The 14,669-nt window shown below is 43.1% G+C and overlaps 1 protein-coding gene across 6 annotated transcripts in view; it reads left to right on the plus strand.

The window, feature by feature from the left end:
- Window positions 1-14,669, plus strand: part of SPTA1 (spectrin alpha, erythrocytic 1) — a 64,507-nt gene that overhangs the window by 39,553 nt on the left and 10,285 nt on the right. For all 6 annotated transcript variants that reach the window (XR_014304146.1, XR_014304147.1, XR_014304148.1 and 3 more), the window contains exons 31-42: window positions 468-571; window positions 1,057-1,219; window positions 1,476-1,607; window positions 2,116-2,253; window positions 2,431-2,535; window positions 3,594-3,802; window positions 5,313-5,433; window positions 5,973-6,094; window positions 6,896-7,028; window positions 10,825-10,923; window positions 11,621-11,783; window positions 12,358-12,434. Coding sequence is in view for 3 of the 6 variants with exons in the window: in XM_082703910.1 (XP_082560036.1) it covers window positions 468-571; window positions 1,057-1,219; window positions 1,476-1,607; window positions 2,116-2,253; window positions 2,431-2,535; window positions 3,594-3,802; window positions 5,313-5,433; window positions 5,973-6,094; window positions 6,896-7,028; window positions 10,825-10,923; window positions 11,621-11,783; window positions 12,358-12,434 (1,566 nt within the window). In the remaining 3 variants the exon portion in view is untranslated. The remainder of the gene's footprint in view (window positions 1-467; window positions 572-1,056; window positions 1,220-1,475; window positions 1,608-2,115; window positions 2,254-2,430; window positions 2,536-3,593; window positions 3,803-5,312; window positions 5,434-5,972; window positions 6,095-6,895; window positions 7,029-10,824; window positions 10,924-11,620; window positions 11,784-12,357; window positions 12,435-14,669) is intronic.

Below are 14,669 nucleotides of genomic sequence, written 5' to 3' on the forward strand. Positions count from 1 at the left end.
GCAGTTCACATGGTGACTTAGTCTCAACTCAAGTCACTCATGGTCTCGGACCAACTTACCGCCAGCCCAGCCTTTTACAAGTTAACTTTTAGAATTGGAAGTGACTTTATATACTGCTTATGCTAACATCCCACCCAATGCAGGAGTCACCCTTTGCCATGGTCATGGGAGGAGTCTGTTCTTTAGGGAGGTCAGTACCATAGGAACTCAGTACCGCAGGAGCTCAGTATCGTAGGAGTCCCTAACAGAAGAGTACATACCATAGCAGCCCTTCTTAGTGTCACTACTAATGTTTCTACTCCTGTTGAGTTAAAAGCCAGTTTCATGGCATTTATTCTCAGGCCCTTGTTTTGTTCCCCTTTGTGAAGCCACAAAGGGTGTCTTTGTCCTTTTCTAGGAGAGAGTCTGGGATTCCGCTGAAGGCCTAACCTCCAGACATCTGGGCTTTTTTCTTTTCCTCTATCTAGGAAAAAAAGATCACTGAGCTAGACCATGTTGTAGAGCGGCTCATAGCGGATGACCACTATGCCAAGGAGGAGATTGCTGCTCGGTTCCAACGGGTGCAAGACAGGTCAGGCCTCAGCAGGTGTTCTGTGAGCTACGGAAGATGTAGCAGAGTGGCTCTTTGCTAGCATGGAGGATGGAGGTCCCGTTCTCAGTTCTTTTCATTTCTAAATGCCTAAAACTATCTTGACACTTGGAAACATTCCTGATCTAGACTCACAGAATGAAAGGCATGGAATACGACTTAAAAATTACTGACTTAACCAGTGTTTTTTGTATTTGAAAATAATAAGACTATGCAACAACTAAACCTATGTGCATAATATGTAATATTAGATGCAATATATATGTTATATAATATGTATATGTACACTCTACATGATATTATAATATATAGTATATAACTAAATAATATATAGCTACGTTATATAAAGCATGCAAATATGTAAAGAATGAGAGAAGGCACAGGTTGGCAAATGAGAAGATTGCAGATATGGCATCAAAGCTTGCTGGAAGGGTCGAGGGCAGAGAGCGATCTAGTCTCTTCTTCAGATGGAATGCTCTCAAAGAACTGCTGACTGCTGAGCTGAAAAGACTTGGTGCCTATGCTGACCTCAAAAAATTCCACCATGACCTTGAGGACCTGGAGGAATGGATCAGTGAGATGCTACCCGTAGCCTGCGATGAATCCTACAAAGATCCCACCAACATTCAGGCAAGTTCGAAATAGAAATCTTGGAAAACTCCAGCATATCCAGATTGTTGGATGAAGGGTCGCCTCCCTACACAAAACTCTTGCTCACTGTTGAGACCACTGCCAGCCCTCAGGGGCTTCTGAGTCTAACGTGAAGGGGTGGCTCCTTTGGAAGCCCCCGTTTATTATGGCAGAACATTACTTTTTCTTTGAAACAGAATTTATCTATCTTGCTTCCCTAGATTACAGGCTAATTTAGTTTCTGCTTTCCCTTCAGAGAAAATTCGTGAAGCACCAGGCTTTTGAAAAAGAGGTCCTGGGCCGAGCTGATGAGGTAGAGGGAGTCCTCAGACTGGGGGAATCTCTGATTGACCAGAAGGCATGTGACATCAGTGAAGAGACCATGAAGGTAGGGATTCTGTTCAGGGTGGTTTGGGCTAAAGGCACGTGAGGAGAATCCTCTTCTTCTTTCAACGGTTCCGTGGATGGGGATGTGGAGTGTGTTCTTTGGTTAGCGATCTTCCCTCTGGCTGCCACATAAAGAAGGCAGGAAACCATGATGCTCAGAGCTTATCACTTCTGTCAAACTCAGTACCTAGAACTCTGAGAAAGTTTTAGACCTAAGTCCTAAGTGTTGTCATGCTTGTTTGATGTTTTCTATCCCTACTGCCAAGAGTTTTGGCAGTTAGGCCGGCACCAGTTTCTCTATACAGACCAGGACCCTTTCCTCAAACTTCCTTCCAACACCTCCTATTGTTTCCCAGACTAACTAACTAACTGGTTAAAAATGTATGGCATTCAACGGTTGGCGGATTTTGGCTAGTCCCTAGCTCCTAGCCCCCTCCAGTATCCTTTGAAGTTGTCACAGGACTCAGGATCCTAAAGACCATAGTGATTCCCCAATTTCTTTGGGTTAGGATCAACTGAAAGACCTGGAAGACCACTGGAACCACCTGCTTGAGAAGACAATTGACAAAGGACAGAAGCTCGAAGAGGCAAGTCGCCAACAGAGGTTCAACACGGGCATCCAAGACTTTAAGTTCTGGCTCTCAGAGGTAATTATACTCAGAATGGTGGGGGCATGTGAGCTTAATAAATACGTGCCAGTAAATGGATTATGCATGAACAATTTCCTTGACTTTCTTGGGAAAAGTTGGGGGATATGGTTGCTAATGTTCTCCTTAAAGGCAGTTTTCATCTGGAAGCTTCATTGCGTTTTCCTTTATTTGCAGGCAGAGACACTGCTGGCCATGAAAGATCAGGCCAGGGACTTAGCTTCAGCAGGAAACTTGCTCAAGAAACATCAGCTGTTGGAAACAGAGATGTTGGCCCGAAAGGTAAGCGGTGTTGGGATCTCACTCCTCTGGGCAGAATGGAAATGGTTCCGGCTGCCCTCTCTCATCTTAGGAGGCCATTTGAAAATATTTTCTTGCAAAACTGACCTTAGCCTTCTTAGCCAGCAGTCATTATAACCAGATCAAATCCGTGAGCTGCAGAGCTGTGACATTTCACTCTTAGCCACTTACCGTGAAACTACAGTTCTAAGGAAGAGGATCCAGGAAGGGGGTCCTAAAGCTATCTTGTCTACCTCTTAGTGAGGCATTCGTATAAACTCACTATCCTCCAAAGCTCATATTTTATCTGGCCTTTGAAAGAATGTTTATTTTACATAATTATAGAGAGCAAAAAAAAAATTGGAGTGTGATGTTATGTACAATGAAATTGAACTATACATACACTCTGGAAATTCGCTGGAGAATTCCATTTGCCTTCCAACATCAAGTAGAAATGTGTCTTGGGAGCAGTGATAAACATGTTGGCAGGTATTGATTTCCTCCTGGAGAATTTTATATTATCAGTTTTACTTGGTGGCAGAGGTAGACACAGAAAGAACACGAAGTCAAAGGCTTTCTGAGTTCCAGAGCTTTAGGATTGATGACATTTCCCAAGACAACACTAGAAGGGCAGACTTAGAATAAAAACAGACAGAAGAGCCTGGGTGTGCTCTGGACGTGGCCACCCTAGAAATGTTATGGTAGAATAGGTCTTCTTGAATACTTCTATCCATCAATCTGTGCCAGACTCAGTACTGTCAGGAACAAAGTCCTGTTTGGAGACACGCACTTACACTCGTTTTCTAGTTGGGAAGAGGAGGAAAAAGCAAGGGAGAATGTCAGGAGGTGAATGGACAGGTTGAGTATTACAGTCACGTTACGCATCGTGCTCTCTGATCTTGTCCCCAACTGAGCTGAGATAAAAGAGCATATCATCAAATGGACTATCTTCAAAAAGAGTCTATTTGACACAGCCTTTGAACCTGGACCAGTGGTTAAAGTCCAGGGCTGTTTTTCCTACCTGCATTGTTCTGTTCACTGAGCACACCTGGAATTTCTAGGATGCACTCAAGGATCTGAATGAGTTGGCTGCTGACCTGCTCTCCAGCGGGACTTTCAACGTTGACCAGATCGTGGAGGAAAGGGATAGTGTCAACGAGCGCTTCCTGAATGTCCAGGATTTGGCCTCTGCGCACCATGAGAAACTCAAGGAGGCCTATGCCTTGTTCCGGTTCTTCCAGGACCTAGATGATGAGGAATCATGGATAGAGTATGTACGGCTGACCCACACTGCACCAATAACCAAAGAGAACCGATGATCTGCCAAGCACATTCCCATTTGGTGCTGAAATGAAATATGTAATGGTTTCTTACAGTGGGTAATACCTCTAACCACGCGTGCCCTAGCCTAAAGTTAACATGGGTTTTATTCTTCTCAAATTACCTTGCCGTAGGCAGGCAGAAGGAGACAGGCTTAGAGAAGTGGAGAGCAATTCACGTACACTCTGGGAACAAAATTAAGTAACCGTGTATGCTCGCTTGTTCTAAACAGTTCATAGAATGTGTAATGTCTGAATGAGACAGCTGGGCCTTTATAACGTACTCAACTGATGAGATTCTTGTCATTAAAAAATATATATATATATTGAAGCTCTAGTTGGTTAACATGCAAAAAAAAAAAAAATACTGTGCAACACTGGTTTCCAGAATTCAGTGATTCTTGACTTCCATATAATACCCAGCGCTCATCACAACAGGTACCCTCCTTAACCTCCATCACCCACCTAGCCCAGCTCCCGCACACCTCCCTCCATCAATCCTCAGTGTGTTTTCTGTCTTTAAGAGTCTCTGTCTTTAAGAGTTTGCCTCCCTCTTTTTCTTTTTTCCCCCTTCTGCCATGTTGATCCGTTTTGTTTCTTAAATTCCACATCTGAGCGAAATCATAGGGTGTCTGCCTTTCTCTGACTTATTTTGCTCAGCACACTACCATCTAGCTCCATCCTCGGAATCTGAGGGGCCACCAGACTGCACACAGGACATCACCCAGTACCTGCCATAGTTTCATTACTAATTTCGCTTTTGTGGTAAAACGTGTGATTGGGAAAATCTTAGTAGATCCTATTATTTTCCCGACTTCCCATTTAACCTGCCTCATTGTGTTCCCCTTCTATAAGCCTGATGATTCTTTCTGGTAATCAATGAATTAGAGGGGAGTCTTGTGCTTAGGGCAGCAAGGAGAACATCTCAGGAACTTCAGAAACAGTGAGATGACAGAATCTTGTCTGTGCTTTGTGGCAGTGGTCAAACGTTTTACACTCGGAAACTACTCAACAGCCGTGGCTCCTACCATATCAGCTTTTTATATCCATTCTACCTAAATTCATTATTGATATTAATAGACAAAATAATGAAGGCCATGAAGGCCACATATGTACATAAGGTCGTTTATATGTGTGTGTGTATATTTTTCACACATTTGGAAAGAGAATCATTTCTCTTTCCAAAGAGAAATGTGTGTTCTTGAGCAAAGAAGACAAGACACACAGGTAGACAGGCGAGGGAGCGGACGGGACGTGGGGACCAGCATATCATTTTCATTTGTGTGGTCAGAAGTTTCGCAGAAGACCTCCAGTGCTAATTATCTTTGTGGTTACGGACACCTGAGTGTTCCAGAATTTACTGCCTCCCCACCTCTAGCCACACACCCACTCTTAGAAAACCTGTGTTCTAGCGTGACCTCGCATGTCTAAAGCACTATCCATTGCCTGCCTTGGTCCCAGGGAGAAGTTGTTACGTGTGAGCTCCCAGGACTACGGGAGGGACCTTCAGGGGGTTCAGAACTTGCTGAAGAAGCAGAAGCGCCTCGAGGGGGAGCTGGTTGCCCACGAGCCCACCATCCAGGTAGGAAGGATCGAGGTCTGTGGATCCATAGGGTGAGGCTGCACCAGGGGGTGGCTGCATGCAGGGCCACAGGAGCTCGGCATCGAGCTCACAGCCGTTCTCCCCACCTCTGCACCTTGTCTCCTGTGAGCAGGATTCTGCCCAGGGTCTGTGCTTTTCCCTGGAAGGGACACTTTCAACCCTGCAGGCACAGTTTTTTGCTGACTCTGGTGCAGGCTGGGACATCTGGGAAAGTTGTACTTGAGCCGAGCCCCAGGGGAAGAAGACAGCTCTGCATTGCCCTGTGACCATGAATAATGCAGAAAGCAGGTCACGGAATGTAGCCTAGTATGGACACTGAAGTTGCACGAGGGGCTATTTAGCATGGTGAACCTGATGGCAGGTGACTTCACTCTCCCAAGATTTTCATGACCACCCCAAGTACCATAGAGTTTATAAAGAACATAGAGGCCAGGAGGAGCTGACTGCCTTGCCAGGGCACTCTAACTAAATGGGGAAGGTCTTCGGGGTAAGGTGACGTGGGTGTGTGTGTCCTTCAGAGTGTGCTGGATGCAGCAGACAGACTGGGAGATAAGGCGGCTGTGGAGCAAGAGGAGGTCCAGGAGCGGCTGACTCAACTTTTTCAACACTGGGAGGAGCTCAAAGAGTCGGCTGCCGCTCGGTGAGTGGGGGTTAGGGGGCCAAGCCGTCTTCCTGGGTTGCTGGTCCCCAGCTCCCCTTCTCTGTTTATCATCAAAGTCCCTGCTCAGATGCCAGTCTGTCATGAAGCTTGCCCCCACAACCCCAAGGAGAGGCATGGAGGACCATGGTGTCCATGGTCCGAACACACGTCTGCTCCCACGCATACTTGCTGTCGTCCTTTATCGTCATGGGCCTCACGTGCCAATCCTTCACACCAGGTCACACCCTTGGGTCTGTCTTACTTTGTACACCGCCCCCCCCTCTCCGGCCCCAAGTTTAGCACTGTGTGCCCCTCGGAACTAAAGACCAAGGGGATATATTTTCTTCTGGAGAGCCACATAGCCATTGAGAACCCTGAAGCCACAAAGCCAAAGAGAACAGTTTCTGTCTAGGATTCCATACCTACTGGTGGCAGGAAGACATGTCTTTCTGGGAAATACAAGGAAACTTCTAGCACTGTGAGCTGCCTTCACCGTGTAAGAGGAACCACAGTGCTCTGAGTGGAAAGAGACACTACTTCACTGATGCTGTCCTCTAACTCTGATACGGGGCCCTCGTGTTTGGACAAGTCTTCCTTCCCCTAACAAAGATTCCCAGAGAGCAGATGATGCCAGAAAACAGAACTTCTGGGGCCAGAGCCTCCCCCATTCACAGGAGCTCAGGCCAGACTGTTCTGAGGCTCAGGCCCACTGCAGCTGCCTGGTGCAGCCATTCTACTCGCGGTCCTCCCCCGAGTCCTGCTATCTTCTCGTCCTCACTGAGGCTCCCTGCCCTGTTGCAGAGGGCGTCGGCTGGAGGAATCCCTGGAGTACTTGGAATTCCTGCAGAATGCGGAGGAGGAGGAAGCTTGGATCAGTGAGAAGGAAGCTATGGTTACCCGAGGGGGCTCTGGAGACACACTGGCCATGACCCAGGTGAGCCGGAGGCTGAACGGCCAGTATCTTCCTTTTGTTTGAATCTTTTCTTAAGTAGTCAACACTTCATCTATGAAAAGAATCACTCTGGTGGGAGAAAAAGACGATGGAAATATGGATACTCCTGCCAGTTTTAAATATGAAAAATCAAGGTGCAGTGATCTAAGTAACTTGCCCAAGATCGTGGAATCAGTCAGGTGTGAAGGCGGGACTCAAAGCTCAGTCCCATGACTTAAGGTCTTTCTGTGACTTCAAGTCATCATTGTTACAGATCTTCCCTCCTAGGGGTAGGTTCTCTAAAGATTCCCTCAAATACTAATATTACACCGAATAGGAGAGATTCTTATGCCAGGGCATTGGTTGTGGTTTCTAGAAAATACAGTTTTAGCGGGGCTACCTGGCAGGTGCACCAGTTCCACAATTTAGAGACATCCTTGTAAATACAGTGTAGAGTTTCCAATAAAGACAAGAACAAATGGTCCACATGATCTCAAGTTAATATGGATTTTTAAAGCTTCTGAGAGTGGTCATAAGAAAATAATGTTTTTAGGACCTTGACTTCTGTGCCTACTGGCCTTACAACTTAGGGATTTACCAAGAATTCTCTGTGAGGATTAATTCGCTCTTATGTGATGACATAAGGAAAAACTTACACTGGCAAGAGAAAGGTTAAAACCTGCATAGCGTACAAGTCACACTACCGACCCCTTTCTTCTGAAAATACTTTTGGGACATGTGCACCCATGGGACACATTTAAATGGTTTAAGGTTTCACCTCAAATATTCCCAAAGGCTTCCCCTTTCTAAATGAAACCTTTGGTCTTGAGAATTGGGGACAGACATTGCAGTTGTAAGAATAAAGGGAGGCCCCATGCTACCATCTACCCAGGTTCCTCCAATGGCAGCATCTGCTGGGACCCTGACCCCAATGCAGTCAGGACGCAGCACATCATCCTCTCCCCGTTTACAGAGCACGCCTTCCCTCCAGCCCCCACCCCATCCTTAGCCTTGGGCAACCACCATTCTGTTCTACGCCTCCACAATTTTTGACATCTCGAGAACGTGGTGTAAATGAGCTCACACGATATGTCCCTTTGGAGGGTCGGCTTCTCACGCAGCATAATTGTCTGCTGATTGAATTGATTCAGTTGTGTGCAGCCTCAGTGCCTTTGTCGTGACTGCTGGGTGGTATTTCATGGGATGGACCTACCAGTTCAATCTGCTCATCTGCTGAAGGGTATCGGTTTCCCCGTTTGAGCTGTTAGGAGTAGAGCTGCCTTTAATATTCATGCAGAAGCTTCCTCATAAACATGGATTTCATTTCTCAGGAATAAATGTCCAGGAGTCCAACAGCTGCATCATAGATTAGCAGCGTGTTTGGTTTTGTAAAAGCAGTTAATAGATACAGAAAAAATATATATACATAAAAATACATAATAAATATAAAAAATTTTAAAAATACATAAAAAATCTTTCTGGAGAGGCTGTACCATGTTGCACACTGGCTGGCTGGGTGTGCGTGACCCTGGCTTCCTCCCCACCCTTGCAGGATCTGAGGCCGTCATCATCTTTATCTTAGGAGCGCAGGGTAGCTCATTGTGGTTTGAATGTGAATTTCCTTTATGGCAGATTTTTTATGTGCTTATTTGCCATCTCTGTATTTTCTTCAGCGATGTGTCTCCTCTCCTCTGTTGCCCATTTTCTGGTCTAAATGATTGTTTGCTCTAACTGTTGACCTTCTGTGCTTTGTGTCAAATCTAAAGAAAAAATTTTTGTCTAGTCCTGGATCTTGAAGATCTTTTCCTATGTCTTCTTCCAAAAGTTTAGAGCTTTGCCTTTTAATTTTAGTAATCCATCTAGAGCTCACTGTGGTCTGAGATGAGAGCTAGGGCACCCTTCATCTTTTTGCGCAGGAACGTCTGGTGGTTCCAGGGCTATGTTCCACAGCGTTCCCTACGGCCAGCGTGCCGCTTTCACAACTGCCCACACCACTGTAGATGATGCGTGGTTTTGTAGACAATGTAGGGTTGGATCAGATGTTTGAACCCATTCTGCCAATCCTGATCTTTCAATAGGAATTTCTATACCATCACATTCAGAAACTCATTTTAATGAGAAGGTTTTGCACTAACGTACGAATTCCAGGAAAAGATTTTATGAAGCTTTTTTGCTAATCCTTCTATTACCTTAAGATATATGTCTCCATAGCCCTTCTATGTCATCTTTCATGAAGAAAACACTGACCTTCTGAGTGTTTGGTTTCCTGAGCTCATATGCACTGGCTAATAAGAGAAAAGAGAGTTGTTTACCTGCTGTTGAATTTCAATTTCTTTCCAGGGATCTCATCTTCTCCTTTTGTTTAACATGTCAGGAGAAGAGAATAGGTTTCTGATCTACTTCTTGCAATCATGAGACACGTAATAGATATATTTAAAATATGTTTTAAGCTTTGGCTTTATCAACTTTTAACACAATATTAAGGAGGCTACCTAGGAATATATTTGAAAGAGGAACACCTATCCAATTTTAATTAAATGAAATTTGTGTTTGATGTGGGGTACCTGAGCTTCTGAGGTGTCCAAGGATAAGCACAGAAAAGACACTGGAAACAGAAGGTGGTGGTATTAAAGAGACTTTATTTCATGCATTATGTGTATATGAAAACTTAGCTGAATCAGTCTATTTTATACAGTGGATCATGTGTCCAATCTCCATGTATGGTTTCTGCATCAGGTTGACATATAATACAATCATACAAGATCATGTAGCCCATCTTGTACTTAAAGAAATAACCATCTTATTTTATTCCTAAAAATACCATACAACAGAAATCCTTTTATTTTCAAAATGTGGTAGTTAAAAGTATGAGAGTCACATGAAATCTGTTTCTCCCTTTGGCCCAGGTTAGTATGCAATGTAGAAGGAAAAGTGAACAGGTGTCTTTGTGACAAGACGAGGCAAAGGCAGCAGAGGCAGCCCAGGCCTTTCAGGATGGGAGTAGCAGTGGGCAGAGCAGGCTGGACTGGATAACACTCAGAAGAACACTGAGAAGGAGGAGACACAGTGTTCCTGGGCTTTGTCCTAACTCCATTCTCCATCCTTGCAACAGCAGGTAGACATAGAGAAGTGTAATGCTGAGGTTCAAAACAGCTCAGAGTTTCTTTAGCTACCTTTAAGTCAGTTTTTCTTTTTCTTATTTTTTAAATTTTATTTATTTATTTGAGAGAGAGAGGGAGAGAGTGAGTGAGCAGGAGAGCAGGAGAGAGAGCATGAGCAGTGGGAAGAGGGAAACTCAGACTCCTCACTGGACAGGGAGCCTGGTCTGGGGCTCCATCCCAGGACCTTGGGATCATAACCTGAGCCAAAGACAGATGCTTAACCCACTGAGCCACCCAGGCACTCCTAGGTCTGTTCTAGGTATAAGATGATACTTATTATCTATATGTTAGATACAACTTTTCATGGAATTATATAAATTTCAAGATGGTAGAATTCTTACATTTTACCTTGACCCACACTTTCATTCCGAAGTTCAAAAAAAAAGCTGAAGTTCACACAGTCAGTTAGAAAGAATATCACTGTAGTCCTTTGTCTCTTTTCTGGTAAGATCGCCACTTTTGGCAAGTGAAGAGCTTCAGGAGAAGCGTTCAGCGGCACGATGGGAGAAGTGGACACGCCCCTGTTCTGTCCATGTAGCTCAGTCGTCCCTGTGGGGAGCGTCAGTGGGAGTCAGAATGGGGGTGGGTTAGATTGTCCAGGCTTCGAAGTATTGATTCTCACGGACTCGTTTATATAGAGCTTGCTAAAGAAGCACGAAACCCTGGAAAGTGACTTTGCTGTCCATGAGACCCGAGTGCAAGATATATGTGCTCAAGGAGAAGACATCTTGAATAAGGTGAGCAACTCGGGGGTTCCAGACCAAGCTCATTTTCCAAAAGGGATTGCTTCGAATATAGTATCCTGAGCAGTGCTAAAACTCACACATCAAATTTTAATACTCTCTGCCTAGCTACCTTGTTTTTGTTCTGAGCAAATAGTTATCTCTTCGGTTGCTGCTTTTAATAAATTCTTTTTTCAAGTTTTCAAGTATATCCTGCAGATGTCCTTCAGTCTTTTGTTGACCCTCCTACTCACTGTGTGCAGAACATGGCATTTATAAAGAGCTCATGGCACGATTTGGTTATAGAGTATTGTAAAAATATAAAGAGGTTTCTTTGTACGCCACTAGGCAGGAGGACCAGACTGAAACCTCCTTGTGACTTGAAAATCATTCTTTTGTTTAAATGCTTGTTTTTACAAATCCTCACTGATTAAGTACTACATAAAGAGCTTTAGACAGAGGGCATTCCAGCTAAGAAGACCACACTCGGGTAGACAAACATGTGAAGCTCTCCCAAATGCTAGAGTGGAAATAACCATCCCAGGCATGGACGAAAAATAAAATAAATGCATTAGACCCAGAAGAGAGTCGTTACATATTTGGAGTGGGGGAAATGACACCTCTTTTATCATAGTAAAGAATTCCAACTTTTAGCTCTGGACGTCCACCCATGTATCTGTCTCTTCTTCTCCCTTCCACCTTGGTGTCCCAGGAGAAAAGTCAGCAAAAGGAGAAGATTTCTGCCAAGATAGAGTCTCTCAAAGAAAAGATCCCTTCTCTGTCCATGGCAATAAAAGCTTGGAAGTTGCAACTAGAAGACGATCACGCCTTTCAGCAGTTTAACTGGAAGGCTGACGTGGTGGAGGCCTGGATAGGTATGACGTGTGAGGGACAGAAGATGCTGGTGGGCTCCACTGATAGGTTCTGGGATGTTTTCACTTCCTATGGGAAGAGAGATCCTCCCTCCTCACCGACTCCTACACTTTCTGGACATAATTACACTCACATTTGTGTGCTTGTGTGTGCACACACACACCTCAGAAAACATGCTGATGGCTGACTGCAGACCAGAATTCCAGAAAACACATTTTTGGGAAGTTGGGGATTTTATCTGTGATATTCAAAATGATAGAGCTGTGGCAAAACATTCTTTAAAAAGCAGTGTGTTTGATTACTCCCAGTTTATGTTTAATCTGCAATTTTCTTTTCTTTTTTTTTCTCAAGATACTCAGAAGTTTTCTTGGCTCTAGCTCTGTTCAGTCAGTTCTATGTTGTACATGTCCAAACAACCCATCCATCAGCCCCTACTACTCCCATCTTCCAGTAAATGATCCACTCCCAAGTTAGGGGGCTCTCTTGTGACCTAGAGTAAATATTTCTTTTCTCCTTACCAAGGCTGATTCAAGAGCAGCTACCTTTCCCCTCTAATCAATCATCTTTGCTCTCTAGCTGAGAAGGAAGCAAGTCTGAAGACCAATGGCAATGGGACAGACCTCGCTGCCTCCCTCACTCTCCTGGCAAAGCAGGTGAGGAAAGGGCAGCTCCTGGGCAGGGTGCCAAGCATGTCCATGGCCCACATACATGGAAGTTAAACACTAGGATTATCCTGTTCCCCAAGTCTGTGGTTTTCTTATGTGTAGGATATGAGATATTGTTACATTTTCCTTTCCCAATATTGGTAACTTGCAGTTTTTCCTCCCTCTCCCTCCTACCAGTCTTGCTGTTGCTAAGAGTATATGATTTTTATTAAATAACCAATTTTTAAAATTTTTCTTTTTTTATTATTTTCCATTAATATCTTTTTACATTTTTATCATTTTATTTTACTTTCTTTAAGATTAACTTATTTTAAAAAAATCTGTTGAGGTAAACATTTAGAACATCAAATATGTAGGCATTCTCCTTTTTAGCATTTTGATGTAAGGTTATAAATTTCCCTCTAACATTGCTTTGGCTGCACCTCACAATTTCATATGTTACTTCCGTTATAATCACTCAGATTAGATATTTTTGTTGTTTCTAATTAATTATTTAACTCGTTGGCTATTCCACAGTTTATTTCACTGAAATTCCAAACATTTGGGAATTTTCTCTTTTTTGACATATATGGCTAGCTTAATTCTACTTTATTTTAAAAACACATTCTATATTGTTTTGGAAGCTTGAGTTACATCCAGCAAATGGCCTGTTTGTGAATAGTTTATGTATAGTTGAAAATAATGTGTGTGTTTTACAGTGGTTTATATTACCTGTCAGATTTTCGTGGTTAATCATGTTGTTTAAATACTTTGTTATTTTTATATATTTTGAAGCTAGTTTCACAGTTGTGTTGACATTTCAAATTATAAAGCATCTTAATGAATTGACACTTTTAATTATGAAATGCTCTTTCTAATAACATTTCCTTAATATTTTTAAAAGATTTTATTTATTTATTTGACAGACATAAATCACAAGTAGGCAGAGAGGCAGGCGGGGGGGGGGTGGGGGGGTGGGAAGCAGGCTCCCTGCTGAGCAGAGAGGCCAATGCTAGTCTCTATCCCAGGACCCTGGGATCATGACCTGAGCCAAAGACAGAGGCTTTAACCCACTGAGCCACCAGGTGCCCCTCTAATAACATTTCTTGATTTAAAGTTTTCTTCTTCACATACTAGAGTACCAGGGTTTTTTTTTTGTTTGTTTGTTTGTTTTATTTTATTTTGTTTCTGAAGTATATATCAATTTTCATCCTTTGGTTGTTTTCTTTTATTTCTTTACATTTATGTCTTTATATCTTATATTTTTGTTGTTGGTTTGATACATTTATACACTGCTAAATGATTGCCATTGTAGCATTAGCTGACACCTCTATTCCTCTATGTAATTACCACTTCTTTTTTGTTTTGAGAATATTTCAGATCTACTCTCTTACCAGTTTCAAGTATATCATACAGGACTCTGAGCTGTAATCATGTTATACATTAGATTCCCAGAATTAGTGATTCTTTTAGTTGAAAGTTTGTATTCTTTGACCAATATCTCCTCATTTCCCCCTCTTGCCAACCCTTGGCAACCGCCAGCCTACTGTTTCTCTACATTTGACCTTTCTAGATTCCACTGGTGAGTGATATCAACAGCAATTGTGCTTCTCTGACTTGTTTCATTTAACATATGCTCTCAAGTTTCATGCAAATTGTCACAAATGGCAGGATTTCCTTCCATTTCATGGCAGAATAGTATTCCATTTCACACATACACAAACACACACACAACACATCTTCTTCGGTTTATTTGTTGATGGACACACAGATTGTTTCCATATCGCAGCTAATATGAATGATGTTGAAATAAACACAAAAACATGGAGTGTCTTCATATTTTACATGTGCTTCCTAAAATTTCAGGGTTGAGTGTTGTTTGTCTACTTTGATCATTTTATTGGAATAGTGAGTTCATTTACATTCAAAGTCATGTAACTTGTGAATTTTGATTCAAAGCATTTGTACCCTCCCCCTTCCCTGCTCCTTCCCCCCTACGTTTTGGCCAGGGACTGAAATGATTCAAGATATATATATAGAGAGAGATATCTATCTACCTATATATACATATATAGAGAGAGAGGGAGAGAGAGAGACTTTTTTTTTTTTTTCCTTAGGACTTGACCTTTTCAGGTAGCTCTTACTTCTAGGGCCTCTTAGGGGTTCAACTAAATCCCTTTAATTGGTGCTGCTCCTCTGTGTCCTCAGTTCAGTGCTGTGATGCCATTGAGGATTCTACTTAGC

The sequence above is a fragment of the Mustela nivalis genome (genome assembly GCF_964662115.1).
Source record: "Mustela nivalis genome assembly, chromosome: 16".
In the NCBI taxonomy this organism is placed as follows: domain Eukaryota; kingdom Metazoa; phylum Chordata; class Mammalia; order Carnivora; family Mustelidae; genus Mustela; species Mustela nivalis.